This window comes from Aulonocara sp. 'chitande type north' Nkhata Bay, linkage group LG11 (assembly GCF_057382095.1).
Source record: "Aulonocara sp. 'chitande type north' Nkhata Bay isolate Kocher_YH1m ecotype deep benthic linkage group LG11, A_spYH_male_GT1.1, whole genome shotgun sequence".
Classification (NCBI taxonomy): Eukaryota; Metazoa; Chordata; class Actinopteri; order Cichliformes; family Cichlidae; genus Aulonocara; species Aulonocara sp. 'chitande type north' Nkhata Bay.
This window is the reverse complement of record NC_141354.1, coordinates 38134331-38159330: the sequence shown is the minus strand read 5'-3', so window position 1 is coordinate 38159330 and position 25000 is coordinate 38134331. Positions and strand designations below refer to the sequence as shown.

The 25000-nt window shown below is 44.2% G+C and overlaps 2 protein-coding genes and 1 pseudogene across 9 annotated transcripts in view; all 3 read right to left on the bottom strand.

The window, feature by feature from the left end:
• Positions 1 to 4110, bottom strand: part of LOC147319782 (putative C-type lectin domain family 20 member A) — a 5746-nt gene extending 1636 nt beyond the window's left edge. Inside the window, exons 1-4 of one of the 2 annotated variants that reach the window (XM_086312553.1) lie at positions 3920 to 4110; positions 3595 to 3661; positions 2274 to 2630; positions 1862 to 2188 (exon numbers count right to left, since the gene is read on the bottom strand). In XM_086312553.1, the coding sequence (XP_086168679.1) occupies positions 1862 to 2188; positions 2274 to 2630; positions 3595 to 3661; positions 3920 to 3973 (805 nt within the window). In that variant the 5' untranslated portion in view covers positions 3974 to 4110. Of the gene's footprint in view, positions 1 to 1861; positions 2189 to 2273; positions 2631 to 3594; positions 3896 to 3919 lie in introns of those variants that run through there. The other variant, XM_086312552.1, reaches the window with a different exon arrangement.
• A 4152-nt stretch (positions 4111 to 8262) lies between these two features.
• On the bottom strand, positions 8263 to 16699 carry LOC147319781 (uncharacterized; annotated as a pseudogene).
• Positions 16700 to 20698: 3999 nt separating this feature from the next.
• Positions 20699 to 25000, bottom strand: part of LOC147319780 (putative C-type lectin domain family 20 member A) — a 15324-nt gene continuing 11022 nt past the window's right edge. For 5 of the 7 annotated variants that reach the window (XM_086312550.1, XM_086312545.1, XM_086312549.1 and 2 more), the window contains 2 exons: positions 24250 to 24348; positions 20699 to 23098 (listed from right to left, as the gene is read on the bottom strand). In XM_086312550.1, coding sequence (XP_086168676.1) covers positions 22992 to 23098; positions 24250 to 24348 — 206 coding nt within the window. In that variant the 3' untranslated portion in view covers positions 20699 to 22991. Of the gene's footprint in view, positions 23099 to 24247; positions 24349 to 25000 lie in introns of those variants that run through there. The other 2 variants (XR_015131587.1, XM_086312551.1) reach the window with 2 other exon arrangements.

The following is a 25000-nucleotide window of genomic DNA, read 5'->3' as shown; positions in this document are numbered from 1 at the left end:
TAAGGTAAATGTCATGTTTTTAGTTGGTAGAATTTGATGAGCAATATTTTATTTTATTATTTTTTATTTTGTTTTTCAGTTTTCCTCCTGAGTGATTGCCACCTTAACGTGGTCAGGGGGTTTGTGTGCCTCAGTGACACTAAGATCTAGACCTGCAGAAGCTGAGCCTTCAGGGGGGACACCCAAGTTGGTCAGGTTTTAGGGTAGAGGTTTGACAAAGTGCAATCCAATTACATGACAAAAACAGTTATTCAGAGCACCCCACATTCGCCTCAGCTGCCACCATGTGCCCCCTTTACATTTCTGTCTGCCCCCTCATATATGCCTGTCTAGAACCAGCCCAGCACACCACCCCCTCGGCCTGTGCTTCGAGGTTTCTGGTAGTTAGAATGACTCGGGGGTGTTGATTCATTTAAACTAACATAATCATCCTGCTGCAACCAGGTTTCTGTAAGGCAGAGTAAATCGATTTGTTGATCAATTATTAAGTCATGTACTAACAGAGACTTGGAGGAGAGAGACCTAATATTTAATAATCCACATTTCACTGTTTTACTCTTTGGTTCAGATGTGGATACTGTATTGTTCTTTCTTTGTAATTGTTTATGTTTAAGTTGTTTGTTTCTGGTTTTTAGTTTGTTTTTTGTCTGTTTGGGAGCTGACACAGTCTCTATGGAGATGGGTTTTTGGGGGGGTAGCAGGAGGAGAGAAGCTGCAGAGAGGCGTGTAAGACTGCAGCTCTGCTTCCTGGTCCCAACTCTGGATAGTCATATTTTGGGGGGTTTAATAAATTTGTCCATATTTCTAGAAATGAGAGCTGCTCCATCCAAAGTGGGATGGATGCCGTCTCTCCTAACAAGTCCAGGTTTCCTCCAGAAGGTTTGCCAATTATCTATGAAGCCCACATCGTTTCTGGGACACCACTCAGACAGCCAGCAATTTAAGGAGAACATGCGGCTAAACATGTCACTCCTGGTCTGATTGGGGAGGGGACCAGAGAAAACTACAGAGTCCCACATTGTTTTGGCAAAGTTGCACACCGATTCAATATTGATTTTAGTGACCTCTGATTGGCGTAACCGGGTGTCATTACTGCCGACGTGAATTATGATCTTACTGAATTTACGTTTACCCTTAGCCAGCAGTTTTAAATTTCCTTCAATGTCGCCTGCTCTGGCCCCTGCCGGTGTCTCTAGCTTCACATGTCTGAGAACAGAATCACCAATTACCAGAGTTTGACCCCCGGCGGGTGTGTCGCCGAGTGGGGAAAAACGGTTAGACACATGAACGGGTTGGTGGTGTACCTGGGGCTTCTGTTTAGGACTATGCTACCTCCTCACCGTGACCCAGCCGCCCTCTTTCCCCAGCTGCTTGGGGTCTGCCGGGGAACAGCTAGCGGGGCCTACGCTATCTTCGGCTGCACCAGCTACAGGGGCCTGGCTAGCTATGGGTGAATGAAGGGTGCGAAGCCGAGTCTCCAATTCAGTAATCCTGGCCTCCAGAGCTGCAAATATGCTACATTTGTTACAGATATCATTACTGCTAAAGGAGTAACTAAACATCTGACACAATGAGCAAGAAAGTGCAGGAGGGACAGGTGAAGTAGCCATGGTGCACGTGAAGATTATACTATGAAAACAGAAGTTATCTAAAGGTTTTTAATTAAATTGCTACGCAGATAAGCTACTCAACTACTACTTCCTGTTCCTGTGTTGAAACAGGAACAGGAAGTGATACTCTACCGCAGACAGAGCAAACACTAAATGACAGCGCCACCCAAAGCATCGGCAGTGCTGTGCCAAGAGTGTCCGGATGAGCCCAGGAGGACCAGACTGTGCAGAAACACAGAGGACAGACTCACCTCTGGAGCAGAGGAAGGGGCGTTGGTCACTACAGTTATGACTGTTGAAGGAGCCTGTTGATCCGACTATTGTGGCACAGTTTACGCTGTCATCAGGCTGCCCGGGCCCCCACGGCAGGTTGGAGGCTGTGCTCGAGTTTGACCACGTCCAGTATTTTCTGTACAGTCCAATCCAGGCTTGATAATGAGATGGCATCATAGAAGCGACCTGGGTGTTGTCCTGCGTGTTGGTGATGGTGCTCAGGTCTGTGTACGTCTGTCTGCAGTAAGACTGAGCATCAGACCAGGTCATTGAGTTCGTCACCAGGATGTGTTTGTTAGTCGCAGCTGAAACAAAAGATCAGACGGATTCAAACCTGCAGCTAAAATGTTCAGTTTGTCAAACCCTGGTACCAAAGTCTGAAACACTCACCGTCATAGCAGACAAAGTCATAAGGAGCTGAGCACGGTCTTGTGGACCATGATCCAGATCCAGTTATTATCACACACTCATTGGTCCCTGGCTGTCCCGGTGACCACATGTTAAACCAGGATGACTGAACTGGACCAGTTTGAGGCCAGGTCCAGCCTTTGGAGAGTCCAATCCACGCCTCGGTGCTCCCCGCCCTTTTCTGGGCTTCCTGGATGAGAGCTGAGCTGTTAACGATGGCGAGGTCAATGTACTCATCTCTGCAGTATTGCTGAGCATCGTTCCAGGACTTCTGCAGGTCAACCAGGTGGAGCTGTCTGACTAACTGATCAGACTGAAGATGGCAGACCATCGCGTAACCTGAGAGGACACGAGTCAGTCAGCGCGGTCACAGACTCACCTCAGCTCGACTATTTTAGTCATCAGGAGAATAAATTCTTTACATGCTACCACAACGCAAACTTTTTGTTGACATCTTTAAAGACGTGAATATATGTTAATATATGTGTCCTTCAAAGGATGTGTAACTCGTGTACTGGTTAAAAGCTGTTTTACGGTGCCTGTGGACACCTACACACTGGTTTCCTGCTCCAGGGCGAAACTCTCACATCAGCTTAAAAAGCTGCTTTAACAGTGCTAAGTTTGTTTTTCACTCTGGCCTTATTGCACATGTATTTGGACGATTTTTCCTCTTCAGTGTGCACAATGAAGGAAAACGACGTGTTAGTGGTCGAGGCTCAAAGCTGAACAACACGTGCACTAGGGCTGGGCCATATTATACCGTTCACGGTAATACCGGTACAATGTTAGGCAACAATAAGAAAATGAAATATCATGATAAATATTTTTGGTCATATCGCCCTGCTCTAACGTGCACACGGACGTGGTAAAAGCAGTCAGGATCTTTTTCAGCGAGCTGACGGGTTTGCAGCGTTTCAGGCTTTCAGTCAGATTTCTACACAGAAAATAAAATCAAGACGTGTTTTTCTCAGCAGTGCACACAAACAGCCACGTTCATGCACTGACTCTTCCCTCCTTTCTTTCTTTACTCTTTTACTTCACTTTATACAAACTCTTACAAACTACCGACCATTAAACTGTCAATCAAACTTCTAACTGGACCCAAAGAAACCTTTAGAAGTTTAGTTGACATGACAAAGGTCTTTGGAGATTGTACGAGTGTTTCTGTGACTGCTTGAAGCTCGTTTACAGACACCTTTAAAATAATCCCTATGGAGCAGTTCACTTTGTGCTTTCTTTGATTTTCTGACATCAAAAGTTTTATTCAAACTGTAAATGAGGCGACTGAGATGAGTTCACAGACCTGAGAGCAGCAGCAGGATCAGTCCACACCTCTTCATGACTGAGAGCTGAAAAACTGTGAAGACGTCCTCATGAATCTCATCTGCAGCTGCTCGTTCATTATTAATCATAACACTTAAAGCAGCATCAACAAAGAGGCAGCTGTCTCTGTCATTCACTCCATTTCTATCTAATCTAATCATTCAAACAAAACTATCAAACATATTCAACATTTGAAACGTTCAACTTTAAAAATGTTGTCTTCCTTCAATTATCATCATTTTGTTTATTAGAATACCAGACAATGAATGTGTGAGATTATCAAATAAACCAAACATATGCAGAACATACCCGACACGATGAGACGTCTGTGCAGCTGTGACACAGTCAGAACTCTTCATCTGATATAAATGTCATCCTCGCTCCTCCTCCCACGTCCATCAGAGACTTTGTAAAAGTGGTTTTTTAGAAAGCAGCCCAGTGTTCATTAAAGTGCATTTGATTAAAGATGCTCAGAGTCGTTTAACTGAAGATGACTTATTCAAAGTTATTACAGATGCAAACAGACTGACGTCTGCCCGACCACTTCAATGTTCCTTGAATAATCTAAAGAATTTGGAAAGAAAAGCATCTGATCTTCTTTAATTTTCTTGAAGATGTTTCATGCGAGAAGCTTCTTCAGTTTTAAGGTCGATTGGTGGTGAGTGCCAGATTTCCAAGCTCTATGGGAGTGTCCCCCAAGGAGGTCATGGATCTGCTATTGATCCTCTACCTAATCACATGGGCCAAGGTGTGAAAACGGGTTTGGGTCACAATCAGCCAAGATTTCGGGTGAGCTCACTGTGAAACTTAGCCCCACCCTATCATGTGATTTCCTGAGTTGAAATGGTTCATGATGTGAGCGGGCATTAAGGTGTCTAGGAAGGATCACCAAACTGGCTTATTGATGGCAGACAGTTGGTGTCGAAAGCCTCTGTTCAAAGAGGGTTGTTCATTGTGGACATAGATGGCTTCTTCACTTGTCTTTCAAACCATCTGTCTTCTCAGTCCAAATTTTGAACATTAGTGTCCTTGAAAGAGTGACCTTTGTCCTTTAGATGCAGATGGAGAGCCAAGTCCTGTCCCGCCAAGGTGGCTCTTCTATGTTGTGCCATGCCTTTATGAAATGGCTTTTTGGTGTCTCCAATATAGAGTTCTGAGGATTTTTGAGATCCCTTCCCAGACACCTTAAAGCCCACTCCTTAGAATACAATGACCTGGATGACTGAGAAACCTCAATTTTCCAGCTGACGTGGCAGGTCCGACTTAAAAACTCCCACTGGTTCAGAGGTAGCTGAGGCCTCCAGCTCAGCCTCTGGTTAGGCTCCGGGCAGTTTCTATGAAGGAGCCGGTTGAGCCTCACAAAACACATTTTCAACACAGTTGTTCAATAAAACATTATTTATATGCCCACAATCGGTGTGGCAGCAATTTTTCACACCAGCCTATTAATCAACCAAAGACTCAGACAGACTTTTAATTCATTTGAAAGCCTGATGCTTCGCCTCGTCCACCCCAGCTGTGAAACTCAGAAACCAGTCTTACTTGTTATCATCTATCGTCCACCTGGGCCTTACACAGAGTTTCTGTCTGATTTCTCAGACTTTATATCTAATTTAGTTCTGAGCTCAGATAAAATAATTATTGTGGGTGATTTTAACATCCATGTAGAAAAAATGACAGCCTCAACATGGCATTTAATCTGTTATTAGACTCAATTGGTTTCTCTCAAATGTAAAAGAACCCACCCACCACTTTAATCACACTCTAGATCTTGTTTTAACATATGGCATAGAAACTGAACATTTACCAGTGTTTCCTGAAAACCCTCTGCTGTCTGATCATTTCCTGATAACATTTACTTTTACAATAATTGATTACACAGCAGTGGAGAGTAGACTTTATCACAGTAGATGTCTTTCTGAAAGCGCTGTAACTAAGTTTAAGAATATAATCCACCCACTGTTATCATCTTCAATGCCCTGTACCAACATAGAGCAGAGCAGCTATCTGGACACTACCCCAACAGAGGTCGATTATCTTGTTAATAATTTTACCTCCTCACTGCGTACGACTCTGGATACTGTAGCTCCTGTGAAAACTAAGGTCTCAAATCAGAAGTACCTGACTCCGTGGTATAATGTTACCCTGGAAGTGGTCTTATACTGGAACAGGTAAATCAACCGTCACAAACTGGGGCACAGGCGAGCCTGGTGTGGGGAAGTGTGTGACGGTATCTGCATTGGGATTCTGGTCGACCAGAGACTGTTCAGAAGAGAAGCACTTCATCTGTTACAGCGGTGAGTGGCATCGGCACCTAAAAGCACCACGACGAAGGAACAATAGTCTCTCAGATAGATAGATATATTTATATATTTATATTATTATGTACAACTAAAACACATTTAGTCGAAGAAAAGATATCATGATCAGCATTTCTTAAAAATATCAGTTTGTAGTTTAAAAAAGGCGAATGTTGTTGGTGAACATTTCCAGCCTGTGCTCTGACTCTGTCTGCTCGTTTCTCTTCCAGGTGATGCTGGCCGTTACATCCTGGTGCAGGACTCGAGGAGCTTTCATGGCGCTCGGTCCTACTGCAGGGACAGGTACACAGACCTGAGCACCGTCAACAGTGTGGTGAACAACACGGAGATCGTGACTCTGCTGGCGTCAGACATGTATGATAGTTATTCAGTGAATGGAAATAGATGGCTGATTCCCTCTTTGTCATATGCCTGGATTGGTTTGAGCAACAGCTGGGAGTGGTCCGATGGCAGCGACGTCCAGCTCCTGCCTCTGACTTTGCAATCAGGAGATGGGGACTGTGTGATGGTGGACCAATCATCATCATCGTGGCTTTTCCAGCCAAACTGGGGCACAGGCTTTTTAGGATCTCGACCTTTCTGACTTTGATAACATGTCGTATTTCAAACAAGCGGGAAGAAAATGTCCAAATACACAACTGTTAAACATGTCACTGAGATCAGTGGAGACAAGTTTGACAGTTGTGTGTCTTTGCTGATGAGATACATCACTGGGGAAGAATGAAATTCAATCATCCTGTGCTGGTTAGAAATCAGTCACTGTGTCTTTATCAGGTTATAACGCTTTCTCTCTACACTGTCAATAATCAGTCTCAGTGATTGATTAATGAGGAGCTTCTGTTAATGTGTGAAAACTGTGTTTCAGGTGAGGGAGAAGCTGGTGGAGCAAGGAGTCACTGAGGAGGTGAAGCTGAGGTGGAGGACGCAGCCTGATGGGAAGGTTTTCCACAGAGAGGAGGAGACAGCCGCTTACAGTGAGAAGGAAGACTGTGGCGGTTTAGTCTGCACACCAGGAAGTGACATCATCTGCTTTTACACTCAGCTCTCTCTTCATAATAAATATTATAAAATGTATTTAAACCAATTTATTATTGTTTTTTTAACATCTCCACATGTAACTGAGTTACATGTTTAAATGGAGCCTCGTTTGCTCTCACTCTGGTCATTTTCTTGCATAAACAAAAACACAGTGAGGACTGAAATATGATCATCTTTATTTGGAAGAGAAGCATCCAGTCTGCTGAACTGGAAACAGTTAAAATCATCCACATAATAAACATCTGCTCCTAAATCCTCTCTCAGAAAAGCTTCGTACATCATGTAAAGCCAGACGTAGGCTGAAAGTGTTCATTCAGGTTTATTTGTTTAAAGATATCAGGAGTATTTTCTTAATGCAAAAATCGGCCTTATTCAAATTCATCTGAGAAGCAAACTCAAACTGACCTCCATCAACCACCACATGGTGAGTGAGCTGTGAAACCATGAAGCCAGACTGAGGTCATAAACAGTAAACATTGCTCATGTATTCATCCTCTCTGACTTTCTTCTGCAGTTTTAGTCTGTAAGTGTAATAAAGCTTTTCTCACAGCATCAAACCTTGAACACGTCTGCTGCATCAGGTCTCAGGTTTGTGTCTTCATTTGAATGTGAAGCAGAGTTTTGCATGCGATCACTGTGTTTGCATGGCTGCGTCACCGCCTCAGTGATATCTGAGTGAAGCTGTAACCATTATAATTCTGGAAAGGGCGGAAAAGCTCAACTGCTCACACACCAGCAGATATCTTTCATTCAAAATGTCATTTTAAACATATCCAACACATATATTTAGTAATAGTTCCTCACTGTTTGTTAAAACTGCAAATGTAACAGTTGGATTCAGCAGTTATTGTGAAAATGTAAACCACATGATCAGCAATGATGTGCAAATCAATGAAATGAAATCCAGCTGTGCTGGAGCAGAGATTTAATTTCATTTAAGATTTACTTTCCAATTAAATCTATGATTACTTCAAAAACAGTTGGAAAGCAGCACTTTAGGGTTCAATACCCACTAGGGCCAGGTGTTACCTTTCTGCCCTTCCTCTGTGGTGGTTAGCCTTTGGTGAAATCATTCAGGGGTTTGACAGGTTTTGGTCAGTCCTTCACAAACTGTTGATAGTACCCTACAAAGCCTAGAAAAGACTTGAGCTCACTGAGTGTCTGGGGTCATGGCCAGGTTCTGAGAGCTCTGAGCTTCTCGGGATCAGTCTCTACAACTTTGCTAGAAACAATGTGTCTCAAGTATCGCACTGAACTTTGGGAAAAGGAGCACTTTTGGGGAGAAAGGTTCAACCCATATTCTCCCACTTGCTGAATGACATGTAGAAGCCTGGTTTCACGTTCCTGCAAAGAACTAGAGAACACAATGATGTTGTAACCCAGTGAGTTTACACGACTCAGTAATGCAATACAACATTGTTATTGTTAATTGTGATTCCTCATTATTCTGTTAATCACTGAGTTGAGCTAAAGTAAATCAATAATAACAGATAAATAATATAAATATGAAATAAAACCCCAAAGAGTTTATTTAACACCCCTACTGGTTAGGAAGGAACAAGCCCCGCCTTCCCCGGCTCTGCACCGTCACATGTGCTCAGACACAGAAGCTGTGTCCCAAAACGTCGGCCGCATCCTTCGGAGGACCCGGCCTTCGCGAGGCCGTGAAATGGGACGGTCTAGCCTTCAGATTAGCGTCAGCGCTGTGTGGGTGGAGTTTAATAAACTCGGCCGTCTGCTCCTTGCTGTCTAAAATATAACAGGACACTGGAGTAAACTCTCGACCGTCTCACACTTCTGTTTAATCAGTTTTCTGTTTGACGTTTATTCAGCTGTGTGAAAATCCCGGAGGAACCAACCCGATGGATTAATAAAGTTTTATTTAATCTAATAATCTAATAACTTTGATCTCAGCCAAACGATTTACTCCGGAACAAATAAAACACAGAAAAAAGGAAAGTTCTCCGAGTGACTTCAATATCATGTTTAACCTGAGTAGTGACAGAGTGGCGGTCTGAAAACGATGAAGCCGGGAGTCCGCTGCTCTCGCCGGCTGGAGTGACCATTGAACCCCCCGGCTCGCTATCGAGCTGGTGGGTAACAGACGTCTCCGAAAACGTCGGCGCGCTTTTGCAAATATGCGATGTCTTGATAAACCGAGCAGATATTTGAAGTTTACAAAGCTACTTTCTCGCCTGGAAATATGCTAAAAGTTTATTTTGTGACCCAGAAAGATTAATAAGAGTAATTTTAAAACTTAGTAGCAGCCGCTATTGTTGGAAACTGAAATTTGGCTGGGCCGCGCTATGAATTCTGGGATATGGTGGACCACGAAGGACACACAGAAACAGTTCATAACTTCAACTCATTCATGTCACCTAAAAGGTAAACCTGTTTCTCCATCACAGCTCTGATGATTCAGTAAGGACATCTGCTGGTTTCATCTTCATGTTTCCCTCTCACCACACATCCAACCGACATCATGACCAGCAGCTTTACAGCTGTGGCTCCAGCCAACATCAGATCGATCAGTTTCATGACTGAAAGAGCAAAAGGAGAGGGAGGGGAGAGGATGAAAGAAGAAGAGGCAGCTGTGCAGCAAAGACAGAATAACTCCAGCTTTGTGTCTTTTTCATTGTAGCGCGTAATATTACATAATATAATAATTTCTCTGAATATGAGACGATTCCGTTTTTTACGGGATGTTTCCCACTTCCCACTCTAATAATTAACCTTATGAACAAAATAAAGTTCAACATCAGTAACATAGCACCACCCAGCTGTATAGAAACTCCGTCATGCTAGCTACTACGCAGTACGAAAAAGTCAGCATAACGAAAATAAACTCCACCTAAACTTGGTTCATATCTGACCCAGATAGACTGCAGGTCATAACTTCTTACCTGAAGTTCAGTTCACCTGACACTCGGACCGGCGGCCGCCTCGGGTCTCTCCTCCTGCCTCCCCTTTCCCTCCTCCACCTGCTGGCCTCCACCACTTGCTAATGTTACTGAATCTGTGGAAGCTCCGCGATGCCACCACACGAAGTAACGAGTAACGAGCCTATCTAAATCCCAGTAACGAGTAACGCGTTCCTGATTTTGGCATAATAACTAGTTACCGTGCTCGTTACCACAATAATAACGTAGTTACTGTAACGCGTTACTTAATAACGCGTTAGTCCCAACACTGTTAATGAGTCGCAGCAATGCAAAGAAACACTGAATCATTTTAACCAACATCAAAGCTGTCACAGAAATAAGAATATATCCATGTGTTTGAATAAAAACAGACTGGGTGTTTTCTCACAGCTGAAACTAAAGCAAGAAGCAAAAGGAAGCTGAAACGGTGCCTCCAAACACACTGACAGACCTTTGTGGGCTTGATTTAAGACTCCCTGATTGCAAACGGATCAATAACAGGCTGCACTTGTGTTAGACTCAATTTTAACCACCTAAACTTTTAACATCATGCAGCTGTTTGACGGAGAAGAAAATCTGAGAGAAACTGATCACACCAACCTGCCTCTGCCTCCACCTGCAGGCTGTGCGGCTCAGAGACAGTCTCCATGTTGGTCTTCAGAGCACAGGTGTAGCTCCCAGAGTCCTCTGCAGTCAGGATGAGAAGGAAATAAATAAAGAAAAAACAACTATATGTGCTGCTAAAGATTTATCGGGGAACACAATATATGATCCTGGAAGAATAAACAACATTTTTAGGGATTTCTATGAAACTTTATACTCACCACAAATAAACCCATCTAAAAATGAAATTGATCTGTTTCTTGACAACGTAACTCTTCCAAAATTACTAGACAGTCAAGCAATGGAATTGGATTCGCCACTGACGCCAAGTGAACTCCAGGAAGCCCTGATAAGTATGCCCAATAATAAGGCTCCAGGTCCAGACGGCTTCCCTGCAGAATTCTACAAAGAATTCTGGACAATTTTGGCACCAGTATTCCACAGCATGTTGCAGGAAATCGAGGAAAAGGGCAGACTACCACCAAATATGAATTCTGCCAACATTAGTCTCCTGCTAAAACCAGGCAAAGACCCTTTATTTCCCTCAAGCTATCGTCCAATTTCTCTTTTAAATGTAGACCTTAAAATAATCTGCAAAGCTCTCTCAAAGAGATTAGAGAAAATGACCCCCCTCTTAATTCATCCTGACCAAACTGGTTTCATAAAAGGTCGGCACTCCTCAACAAACACTCGTAGATTACTTAATTTAATAGACTACTCATACGATAAAAACATCGAAGCCATAATATTATCTCTAGATGCAGAAAAAGCATTTGACAGAGTTAATTGGAAATTTTTATTCGCAACTTTACACAAATTTGGTTTTGGAAACTCTTTCATAAACTGGATAAGAATATTATACAATTCCCCAACGGCTCGTATCAGAACAAATGACCAGACATCCTCCAGCTTCTGTCTCCTGAGGGGCACCAGACAGGGATGCCCACTCTCCCCTTCACTTTTTGCAATTTTTATCGAACCTCTAGCAGCAGCATTTAGACAGGCTACAACAATTAAGGGCATAAAATGTAAGAACATAGAACATAAAATCAGTCTCTATGCGGATGATGTGTTGCTTTTTCTGCAAAACACACAAACCAACCTCTCTGAGGTAATTACTTTAATAAACTGGTTTTCAAGAGTTTCAGATTATTCAATTAACTGGCCAAAATCTACAGTTCTCCCCATTAACTGCTCCTTCCATAATTCTTCCTCTGCCCCACTGCAATCCGGAAATATTAAACATTTAGGTATTAATATCTCTCCTAAGCTTTCAGACTTAACTAAACTAAACCACATCCCACTTCTAAAGAAAGTAGAAGGCGATCTGACTAGATGGAAATCTTTACCCATATCACTCATGGGAAGGGTCGCCACTATAAAAATGATGATCTTGCCAAAAATAAATTACTTATTTTTGATGATCCCTAACAAACCATCACAAGATTGGTTCAGATCTCTGGATTCATATATTTCCAAATTCCTTTGGAAAGATAAACCCCCGCGTATTAGCTTAAAAACGCTACAAAGAACCAAGGATAGAGGAGGATTAGATCTGCCTAATTTTCACCAATACTTCTTAGCCAACAGGCTTCAGTTCATCTCAGAATGGTTAAAACATACCTTCTTAGTTGAGCCCTGGCTAGATGTTGAACAGGCACTATGCAAGGATCTAGAGATTTCAGACCTACCATTTATTAGCTCAAACATCAAAAGACATGAATGCTTTAAAAGTATCAACATCAGCTTTTCTCTGACAGCATGGTGGGAGTTTCTAAAAATAACGGAGTCTTCATTAATCCCATGCAAACGTACACCTATCTGGAATAACCCTGACATATTACAAAACAATAATATGATTAATTTCCCAGAATGGAGTTGTAAAGGAATTAAATACTTAGAACATATATTAGAGGGAACAGAATTTATTCCATTTGACAGACTAGTTGAACAATATGGGATCAACAAGACAAGGTTTTTAGAATATCAACAAATTAAATCCATAGTAAAAAAGAAATTTAACCTCAGTCAAGTTGAATTACAAACACCACTAAGTGCGGCACATTTTCTTACTCTTAAATCCCCCAAATTATTATCTAAAATATACAGAACACTTTCTAAATTAGATGAATCAATATCCCTTCCTACTGCAAAGTGGGAAGCAGATTTATCAGTCAACCTAGACCAAAACTTCTGGTCTCAGATTTGCTTAAAAACTTTTAAATTAATTAAAAATCCCAGTCTGCAATTAATACAATACAAAATACTTCATAGAGTGCACTATACAGGTCATCGGATGTTCAAGATGGGCTTTACATCTTCCAACAACTGCTCACACTGTCAAGGCAATACACCAGACAATTACATCCACGCTCTTTGGTTCTGTCCACCAGTGCAAAAGTTTTGGCGCGAGATATGTGAAGACTTATCAAAATGTCTGAAATGTAACATTCCAACCTCCCCCTTAGTGTGTTTACTGGGCAGCTTAGATAATGTCACTTCAGAAAAGAATATCGCCCATATGATCTTCACTGCCCTATGCATAGCCAAGAAAACAGTCCTCATGAACTGGAAAAATAAAAATAATCTTAATTCTAACCAATATAGAAATTATCTATTAGATTACATTAGTCTTGACACAGCCTCTGCCACCACATCAGATCAATTGCTCTGGGCCCCTTTTATCAGCTCCATCACCTAGTGGGGGTGGGGGGTCATAGTTTGGTCCCGCCTTCACTGTTGTGATTGGTGAGGGGGTAGGGACAGGCTTAGGGCGTCGGGGGGTTCCCCGGAGGCATCTTCCTTGGGGGGCTCAACCCGGGGTAGCGGTCACGTCCGGTTGAGGGCTCTGTTGGCTCTCAGGTGACTGTTTCCTCGCGGCTGCGTGCAGCGGGGCTAGGGGAGGGTCTGTGCTGACGGACGCGGGTTACTGACCTGGCAACCTGGCTGCCCCTGGGTGGGTCCGGGATGGGCGTGAGGTTCTGGGGGCGCTCCGTCTCTGGGCTGGGGCCCGGGCCGGGCCTCGGGGGCTCGGGTCCTGGTTGGTGTGTTGCCGGGGTTGTGGGCGGGTGGGTGCATGGGGGCCCGGCCCTGGAGCAGGGTGCCGCCGGTGCATCGAGCCGCCTAGGGGGCTCTTCAACTGGTGGGGGGGATGGTCACATCTTGCAGGAGCTTTCTTCTCTCAGGAACTCTCTGCAGGAGGGGGAGATACAGGAGAGGTGGAGGAAGATCTCAGCCTGGGTGTTTATTGTCTTATGTAGTCTGGAAGATGAGTGGATGGTGGGGTGGGTGCAGTTTTCTCTGTGGTGGGGTTGGGTGGACTGTCCAGGGCTCTGTGGAGCCGGGGGGCGCTACTGCACTGGGCCCCGGTCTGATGGGCCTGGGCCCCCCTTCCCTGGCGGGTCGCGGAGGGTGGGAGTGCCTACTGGGGTCAGCGGGGGAGCTGGCCCCAGGGAGGGGTTACCTGCCCCTCCCTTCCTTCCCTCCCCATCTCCAGCTGCCTCCCTCTTCCCGCTCCTCCACAACCACCCACACATGCAGGGCCTTGGAGTGGGGGTATGTCACCAGGGTGCAGAGGAGGCTACCCCCCCCCCCCCCCCCCCCCGTCCCCTTCTGGCTGCCTCTGCCTCAATTTTATCCCACAACTTAGACATTCACATTATTCACACTCTCATTACACATACATATAGGATCTTGGGGGTGGGCACAATCACGGAGTCCAAATCACCATCAGGGTGTATACCTCACCCCTGACGTCGTTGCCCACCTCTCAATTTTAAATACACTTAGTCATTGAGGGCTAGCAGGAGGGACTATGCGCTTACCTGCTGCTCCTTGGCAGGTAGCTCCATGCCCTCCTGGGTTTTAATTGCACCTTAGAACACATATGCATCAACACTACAATGAGCGGGTGGAGGGAGGTTTGGAGTCTTCTCCCACCCCCATTCTCTGCGGCCTGCTGGAGCGGGAGGGCTAGTAGGAGGAGTTGGCCGTCCGACTGCGGTCTGGGGTGTGGGGCCTCCCTGCTGCTGCAGAGTCGGGGTGGTCTGCCTCTCCCCACCGCAGGGAAAAGGGTAACACCACCTGGGTCTGGGTGCAATTCCCCCCTCCAGGGACAAGGGTACCTAGACCCGGTTTGTAGAGTACGCTTGGGGAGTGTGATTGTGTGTACAGCGTCTCTTTATGTCTGTCTCCACGTTGGTTGAGTGTGGAGTAAGTGCATATGAGAGCATGAGGGTGGCAATGGATGTTTGTGTCTGTGTGTGCCTGTATGTCTGTGTCTATATGTCAGGTTGGGTATCAGACGCCACCTCTCTGGGGACACCTCAGGCCCTCCAAGGTTTGGAGGCCTATCTCCACCCACCACCACTTCCCCTGCCGGTGGCGGACTCCCTCAGGTGTCGGTGTGTTGGTGGTTCTTTGTGTCTGGGGGTGGGCGTCCGGGTACACACCGGCTCACTCCTTGGCGGCCGCTTGTCGGGGCCTGGGGCCTGGGGCTCGCTCGGGCCCCTTTGGAGGTGGGGTGCCCCCGGCCTCTCGGCCTAGGGCTCGGTCACTCAGGCGCAGCTGGGGGCCGGCGGAGCTCACGGGCGCGTCACTGCAACTCCCCCTGACTTCTGCTCCGCGGCTGCTGGGCGAGCCCTCATCTGGGACTCTCCTCAGCTCTTACTGGGACAGTGGCGCGGCTGCCCCTCTGTTGGTCTTCCATGGTCTCTTGTGTTCTGGGGGCCTCTGGATGTCTGGAGTTTTGATCTCCTCCATACCCGCTTCACACCCTGGAGGACGGGGCTGTGGCCCCCCCACACTCCCTAGCAGATCATTACATGGAGAAACCTTTGGAATGCAAGCATGCTGATCCACACAGGTATGCACACATGGGTATTCACAGACGCGGACTAAAGCTTTCTTGGCTGCTGCCTCAAAGCACACTGTGCGCTGTCTATCTTGCGTGCTGCACAATATCGTTTATTATTTAGTAAATATTGATATCTATGACTAGCTAGTTTATTGTGATGGTGCTTTGTTTTCTCTATTATTATGTTGCTCTTTGTTGTTTGCTGTCTCCTCTGTTTGTTTTTGTTTGTTTGTTTGGTTTTTTTTTTTTCTCCATACAGGTGACCCAGGAGTTTTTTTTTTTTGTCTCTCTTCCCCCCCCTTCTCACCGTCTCTTCTCCCCTTTGGTTTTCTTTCTTTCTCTCCCCCTCTCTCTCTCATTCATTCCCCCTGTCCTATTTATTAAAAAAAAAAAAAAAAAAAAATGACAAAGGATGAACTGAAGCTCTGCCATCACGTAATGTCGCATACTGCTGTTTCTGATGTCATTTAAAAAAAAAAAAAAAAAGGATGAGAAGGAGGGAGGGGCCAGTGTCTGAGAGGGCGTGGCCATCTTTGAACCACGTGACCTCCAGTTGGTGGAAAGTGCAGAGCAGTGTGACGGTTTCACCTCTGCTCAACTTTTTATCATCACTGGAGCTGATTATTCTCATTTTAGACGAATCTAAAATCAAAGAGTTCATTAGTTTTAATAAACAGTCGTTAATATTAAAGATTAATATTTGTGTCAGAACCAGGACATTTTTCTCTCACCATCAACTCTGACAGTCACTCCTGTCTGGTTAGTAAAACGTCCTTCACGATGATCAGCTTCCATCCTGAAGCGAAAGCTTGCGTTGTCTCTCTGCTGAACATCTCTGATCTGTAAAGTTTGTCTTCTTGTCTCCCAGATATTGATAACGAGGATCGATGTTTGCTGAGTCACTGTCACACACAGACGGAGTGTTAGTGTAGCAGTACCGGTGGTTCTGACACCAGAGGACTCTGACGATCTTTGGTGGAACTTCTGTTTGATTCACTTTGAAAGACTTCAGAGGTGTGAAGGTGCAGCGGAGGGTGGCAGTGGATCCTCTGACAGCACAGGTAGACCTGAGAGGATAGATCACAGTTTGACCCACAGCACCTAAAGAAGAGCAAACACAGAGCTGAGATCCGAACACAGTGACTCAGTTCACAGACAGAAAATACAGACTGCTGTGTGTGAAGCTCTAAAACAAAGTTTCCGAAACGTAAAGAAGTCGGGCTGCCAGGAAGAAAGGTTTGATGTGAAAACACAAGCAGCTACAATAAGACACATAAAAATGTTAAACACGTCTTACCTGCCAGCAGGAACAGGAGCCCACAGACTGTTTTTGTCCCAAACTGCCATCCTTACGTTTTAATGAGCCGACTGAATGACGACTTCTTTAAACGTGTGGTCAGCAGTGCTGATGAAGACACTGACTGACACACTGGGTTTGATTTCTTTGCGATCAGCTCTGAACCTCATTTTCTTTTACCTCTTAATAGAAAACATTGAAATTTCCTATTTGTCGCAACATTTCATCAAAATGACCAAACAGTGGAAAAATGCTGCTGATGTGCCTCTCACCTCCCCCTCTCCAATCTGCTGTTTTTCACTGTAAACATCAGATTTAATGCTTCTGTTGAGCTCTGGTGAAAAACCACGCTGAACATCAGCATCACAGTATAACAGTCTGTGAAAGGATCTGTGGTACCCTGGATGTTTGACCTGCTTTCTGATCTTTCATTGGACAAAGCTTGAAAAGTGCATGTTTGTTATCATGTGTGATGTGCTCTTATTTTTAACCTACATGTGATACGTGGACCATCCTCGACTCTTTCCATCATCAGACTGTGAACGCTGATGATGCTTTCCTGGGAATGTCTGCTGGATCCTCAGCTCGCCCTGTTAGCTGAAACACCGGGTTGTGACATGTGGGAGTCAGGATGTGATTGCTGTCAGTTTGTTGCCAACAGGCTGCAATCGTTCTTCTAATTTCGTCACTCCGGCTTTTGCCATGTTTGATTTATGCAACAGGTTTTTTTTGTTGCACATATTTCTTTCTTTTCTACGTCAACGTCACGCGATTCAATTCAGCTTTATTTACATAGCGCAAAATCACAACAAATGTTGCCTCGAGGCGCTCATATTGTAAGGTGAAGACCCTGCATTAACAAAGACAACAGAGAAAACACAAATGTTTCCTCTGAGCTGCGCGCATGCAAAACCTGCTGACGCAGTCTCCGCGCACAAACAATCCAACCTTCATTCAAATTGAAATCAATACGTAACAATTCATTTGAGGAGTGACGGTGGTGAGAGAGAGCGAGGTTTTAGATGTGAGAGATTTGTGACGTTTAGCGTGTTTGGAGTGTGTAGTTAATGTGTTGTTTTGTGGATAGTTTTAGTTTGTGTGTCAGAACAATGAGGCGGCTGCTGAATGTCGCAGTTCTGCCAAAAAGCCACCAAAGGCAGATTAAAGTGTAAACGCAGGTGGAAGCAGGAGCAGTGCTACACCTGCTGCTGTCAGGCCTGCAGGGATCAGGCTGTGATTTTCTCCTTTGTAGTGGACACAAATAATTTGCGTGACTCATATTTGATGCAGAACACCTGATTGTTCTGTAAATAGTTTGAAATGGTTATAAAAACTGCCTCGGCTGCATTTTTAGGTAAACAGCTGCAACTTTGTTGTTTGCAAAACTCTTTTTTGAAGAATTAACTAGTAACTATAATTAATTACTTTTTCAAAATAACTTGCCCAACATTGGTAATTAAATAGTGTATTTTGCAGACAAAGAGTTCCAGGACTGTCTCCCAGACCACAGCAGGAGCTTCACACAGACTCGTTATACAAGTCAGAGCATGAAAAAATATTGTTTTCAAAATTGGGGTTTAAGTAATTTTCACTTCCAATTTGGTGTTAATATACTGCACAGGTCATGGACAAGATGTTTGTACTTTTCACTGTAAGTGGGCTAATGCACTTAATTAGAGCTACAGCGGAACCCCGATTTGTTCCCGAGGGTCGAAGCACCCATCGCGCGTTCTGAGTGAGGCGATGCTGAACGATAGGCTGTAGGCTAATTGCTAACTAGAACAACAATAAATCGTTCAAGTGGAACAGCGAAACGCAAGTACGGAAGCCAAGGGGTTGTCACGTGATTCAGAAGACATTGTGGGCATTGGAGGCTCAGCCAATCAGAGCCAGCGGATTTCGTTACGTGGGCATTTTGCCGTAACACGGGCAGAAATATCGCCGTTCAGCGCCTTCATAACTTGAATTTTTCATGAAACGGGGTATTCGTAAGTTCCAGTGTATTCTAACAGAAATACTTTAACAGAAGAATTAAACTGCACACGTCTGATGTTACTCACAGTGGTCCAAGGCACCGCTCAGGGTGTTTGTGTGTTTGCGCAGACACATGAAAAATTACAGGCAACATCGCATACGATCCCCACTGCTTTAGCAACAGTGGGAAGGAAAAACTCCCTTTTAACAGGAAGAAACCTCCGGCAGAACCATGGTCAGGGAGGGGCGGGGCCATCTGCTGTGATTGGTTGGGGTGAGAGAAGGAAGACAGGATAAAGACATGCTGTGGAAGAGAGACAGAGATTCAGTGAGGACTAGGTGTTACAGTCCCTGATAATGCTTGTTTAGATGGAGAGACTCTTGAGGGACGGCTGTTATGAGGAAAGCCCAGAAACTTTGCCAGCAGCACGCATCGTTGTGTGCCTCAACTGCCGGTCTTTTACCCAGGCTAATCTGCCATTTTCCTTTCTTGGCTAGGTTTAGGGATTAGAGATCTGATCTAGATTATCATTTTAAATTTGGGACACATCATCAGCAGTGGACCTTGGATTCATCGGGTGTTTCGGCCATTATCACTAGAATCCCTCATCCAAGGAGGCCCTGCCAGGGTTGGTCAGGCCCTGGAGTGTCAGTGGTTTATGTTAACTTATTATTTCTCTCCTTCTTTCTTCTGTTTAGTTTCCTACAGTTTATTTTCTATCTATTATTATTACAAATAATACTCACCTGTTTAGCATTTATTGAGCCTCACTTCTTCAAAGGGATAGAAAAGGTGATCGAGAGAAGTAAGACAAAAGGGACAAGATAGGAGAGAGCAGAGAGGAGAGCTGGAAGGGGGGCGCCCGATCTGGCTTCCCACACCTCCCCGCCGGATCCGGCTGTACGCTCTTCCTCCCCACTGCCTCCCAGATAAGGGAAGAAGAGCGGAGAATTTCTTTTCTCTCGTGGTTAGCTGGCAGAGTGATGTCAGCCCTTTTTAACCATAGCCAGTGACTGGTCCTCTCAGCAGTGTTAGCTAGCTCTCTTATTGCCTGCCGTTGCGCCTGTCCTCTGATCCCAGTCTCTAAGCAGCTTTGCTGTTGTACTGGCAACAAAGCCCCTGCACCCCACCTCCACCGGGTGCACCTTGATCTTCCAGCCTCTGCGAATGGTACTCATGGCCGTTGGTCAATGGTCTTTGATCAGTGGGTTTTGGTCAGTGGTTGTTGATCAATGGTCATGAGAATTTGCATAATTATGATTAAGGACCTGACCTCCCAGCCCATTGTTCCTTCAGTGGGCTGGTTTCAGTCATTATGCAAATGAACTGTTTATAAGATTGAGACCTGCAGTCAGCTGAGACTGAAGACGTCACCTGATGATGACGAAACGTTTCTCCCACAAAACGCTACGTCCAGATGAACAGAATCAACTTCTGGAGATTTACTTACCTGGATGATTGAGATGCATCAAGACGTTATGTCTTCTAACGATACTGCCTAAGGGAAGCATGTGTAATGTAAATTTCTCTACTTACTGATGATGTCAGCCTTTATTGATTTCATTGTCATCTGCATATACACACATGATCACACAGCCACAGTACTTTTTTCTTTCATTAATGTAGTTTTACTATGCATGTTGCACTTTGATGTATAATGGAAACAAAGTCTCCTGATTCTGACACAAATCGTTAATATTATCAAGCGTTCAGTAAAACTAATGAAGACTGAGAATAATCCGCTCCAGTGGTGATAAAAAGTTCGTCATAGGTGAAACCGTCACACTGCTCTGTGCTTCAGCCTTCCACCAACTGGAGGTCACAGGCTCACAGATGGCCACGCCCTCTCTGAAGCTCCTCCCTCATTGCGAGGAATATATTTATTAGGACATAAGTTTGATGTATTTTAATGAAGAGTTCCTCAGAGACGCTGCTGAAGCTGTGGGTGCTTTGACACCATTTCTGTTTCAACATGAGGTCAGATTTTTCTAGAACTCACCTTCAGTCCAAAGTTTTTCATGTTTGTGGGTGAAAACAGAAACCGAACACGTGTATTTATTGAAAATCTCTTTATCACCTGACAGAAAGAAACTGCAGCAATTTATTACAGACAGTGAAATCCTAACCGTACGTTCACACACAGGCTGACAAACATCAGAGAAACTTATATACAAAACAAACGGGCTCTGTCTCGAAGATCAACTTTACTTGGTCCCAAATAGAAATGATTTCAGATTTCTGGATCGTTCGACACACACGGAAGTGTCCAGTGTACTGTGATTACTAACAAATGTCCTCGTCATCACAGAGTGTTTTTCATTTTTACAAACGTAGAAAAGTTTGTATAAAAACCTGTTCTTTATTAGTCTGCTGCTTCATGTGCTCTCAAATGTTTCTGAATTTCAAACTTCTCACTGATTTCATTTTCATGGTTAATGTGACTTTTTATTTCCTGAGACTTTGGAGAAATGGACACAATTTAAAAAACAAAACAAAAAAAGAAAAAAATATGAGACCTCAGAAATAAAGAAAAACACTTTTTATAATTAAACATTTAAAAATATTACATTTGTAGTAAAAAAAACAAAAACAGATGGCGTTTGCCTTTAAACTGCAGTCCGCTTCATTTTCTGGGCATAAAATTTAGAGTTTGATGTGACTTTAGTGAAGTTTGAGTGGGTGTGTGTGGGTGTGTGTGGGGGGACGGATTACTGAACCACGAACACATTTACAACGACAGAGGTGCCCGACAGTACTGGAGAGAAAACCCATCAGCGAGTGACAGACGGGAGGAAAAACTTGCAGGAACAGGAAGAAAAGGAGAATCCCTGCTCACTCAAAGAGCTCCATTCCTCTTACATTTCAATTTTAGATCATTTGTAGGCACGCAGTATCCTTTTCAAGTTCTCTAATGTTACTCTTTTTAACGATGCTGCGGAGGCTTCCCCTCCACGGCGCCCTCACACACCTGCAGCTACGTCAGCTTCAGCCGCCAACAGCAGAGAGCAAAGACGGAAGAAAACCTCAAACAAACACTTTGATATTCACCCTTTCATTGTTACATTTTAACACATTCACACGTCAGCGATTAGAATCACCAAGAGTCACTAAGAGTCCTCTCCCTTATCTGATGAGCTTGAGCCCAAAATCAAGGCCATAATTAGTGATAACAGTTAATAAAAGCATTAAAAGAGATCATTAAAAGCTCTGAGCTGATTTTGCTAAATTACCCCCGATATTCATATTTGTCCACACGGCATCAAAGATATCAAACACAGACAGGAAGTAAAAAAGTATGTTTTAAAAAAAAGGCACAATTTCACTTTTAAAATGTCAAGAGTGACACAAAACATTATAAGACCTGAAAGCTAATGCTCTGTAATGTCCAGCAGGGGGCGACCACTCTGGTAGGAAAACAAAGTCTGTCGCTCGTTTCATGTGAAAGCGTTCAAAAAAAAAAAAAAAAAAAAAAGAAGCGTGCATCACCAACCAACAGGTGATGTCACAGCAGCTAGGTCCATCTTTTAGATACAGGCTATGGATAAACCTGACTGGTCCACAGGGAGAATTTAAGGAGGACTAAGGCACGTTTGGCAAAGGACCGCATTTCCACAGTGTCCAGATAAAAAACATGAAATGAACTTTAACTCGTCTGCATCAACTAAATGAGCGTTTATGAAACAGCCCCTGGATGGTTGACGAGCAGACGTCTCCCCCTGCTGGACACTCCGAGTCATTTCAACACAAGTAAGGCTGATGAATAATCAACTTTAGCACGCTCTCAGTCTCGACCTGAGCATCGTGAGGCGTTCAGGGACACAGACGGTACTTCAACAATCAGGAATATTTTCCTTGGTGTGCAACATTTCATTCAAATTAAAAGTAAGGAGAATATATTTTAATATCAGGATTCTGCTGGAGAGACTCGGACCAATCGGAGGTGCCGACGCCTTCGAAAACACTTCTGTGATTTTCCTTCTCGTCCATCTGATTATTTCTATGACAACAGGACGATAAAGCAAAGCGTTTATCACAAACTGCGTAAAAATAAATCCTACAATCTAAACTACAGCTGAAGATTTAGTGGTTTGATGGTTTTAGTGTCTCTCGTTTTCGGCGCTCTGCACAGCGACAGGGTGATGATTTCTGAACAGAGCGCCCTCAGCGCTGGGAAAAGAACTACAAACTGGATTTAAAAAGAAAAAAAACATGGACGTGAGGTCAGCATTGGAAGCTCCACCCCTTCACTATCATGTTAGAGGAATATTGGGAAAAGTAATGAGCGACCTCACGCGTATGAGCAGAAAGACGCTTAAACTGTCTCGTTGGCTTTGAGTCTTTCCTCCTCTGCCGGCGTCTGGATGCCGTTAGTGTGCTCCTGCTTCTTGTCTTTGTTTAGGAAGGGAAGCCCCTTGCTCTTCACCATCAGGCCGAAGTCGATGGAAAACGCCACAGTCGCCAAGAACCCAAAGACCTGGACGACAGAGAAGAAGAAGAGCGCTGCTGTAGGTGACCTGATAACACACTAGGGCTGCCACGATTAGTCGACTATCAAAATCGTCGACGACTGATTTAATAGTCGACGTGTCGTTTGAAGCTTTGTAAGATCACAAAAGACGCAGGAATGAGTAGCAGGATTTAAGAGTGTAATAACGGACTGAAACAGAAGATGGCAGCACTGCATGTACAAGGATGCCAGCTGCCGTTAAACCCCGAAGAAGAAGAAGCTGTGTCCCAGAATTCATAGCCCCAGCGCAGTTGTCAACAATGGCGGCAGCTAGTTAGTTTTAACTTTACTCTTATTATTCTTTCTGGGTCACAAAATAAACGTTTAACATATTTTCATGGAGAATGTAGCTGTGTAAACCTCAAATATCTGCTCAGTTTATCAAGACACCACATATTTTCAAAAGCGCTCCGACGTTTTCTGAGACGTCTGTTACCCACTAGCTCGATAGTTAGCCGGGGGCTAGGTCACTAGCGCCGTGAGAACACCGGACTCCCGGCAAATCGTTTTCAAACCCACCGCCGTCTTTCGCTACTCAGGTTAAATATATACGAGTCACTTAGATAACTTCAAAATGTTGTTTGGCTTTTTTCAGTGTTTTATTTGTTCCTGAGTAAATCGGTTTGGCTGAGATTAAAGTTATAGTTTTTACACAGCTGAATAAACATCAAGCAGACAGCTGATTATCAGAAGTGTGAGATGCTGGAGAATTTACTCCGGTGTCCTGTTATATTTTAGATAGCAAGGAGTTTATTAAACTTCACCGAAACAATCTGCAGATTTCATTAAAATGTAATAAACTATCATCTTGTCTTTATTGTTAGTTAGCACAGACCTTAAACACTTAAAGCTGTAAGCTAATGATAGTTATATAAGAGCAGATGCTGCTGGTGCAATAAGCTGTACGTTTTACGTCCAATGGATGATGATCTGATTAGTCGACTAATCGCAAAAATAATCGGTGACTAGTCGACTATCAAAATAATCCTTTGTGGCAGCCCTATAACACACACTGTCAGCCAGGAAGGAAAGGAAAGGAGGAGATATAGAAGAAAAGGAAAAGGAAGATTCAGGAGGTAGGAAAGGAGGGTAGTGCGAGTCCGAGGACGTTTTCTCACCACAGCAACGGTTGCCTGAACCAAAGAGCCGCAGTCTGCGGCGAAGACGCAGGAGGAGATGAAGAGCAGCACAGCGATGACCCCGGTGTAAATCATGTCCTGTAAAAGAGAAGAAGAAGAAGGTGAGACGAGCGCCTCCGACAGTCTCCGAGTTGCCGCCCTCAATCTGACCGGATCAACAAAACAATAAAAGTGGACTTTTCTCAAACTGGAGGCGCTGCAGCGTGACGTAAAACAGCCACACGCTTCATTTTGAGCCTTGAGTCTGGATTTTTTTCAGCATGCTGAACCCTCGACTCACCGTTCACGGCCTCACTATACTTAATAATAAAGCTCTGTTTGTAATACTTCACATGTGACAGATTTTCATGGAGACAATCCTGCTGAACATCCACACGTTGGTTTAAGTCCAAGTTCATATTCAGAGCTACAATCCAACAAGTCTCGGTGTGTTAAAATGTTTTGCTGCTTTGATCCATCAGTTCTATGATGTTATCTTTGTGCCACTATTCTGAGCGCATGAAACAAAGTTTGCAGGTGCAAGTGTTGCATTTTGAAGAGAAATTTATTTTGAGTGACGAAAAGCTGAATTTGAGTGAACAAACTTCATTGCTGCGTGCAAAAAATGTATTTCAGTGTTTGCTGTTATCCACACACACACACACACACACACACACCCTCTCGCTCAGTTTTTGCACTTGCTCGCGCTCTCAACGTTTATGCCCGTGCGCGCTCAACTCTTTCTCTACAC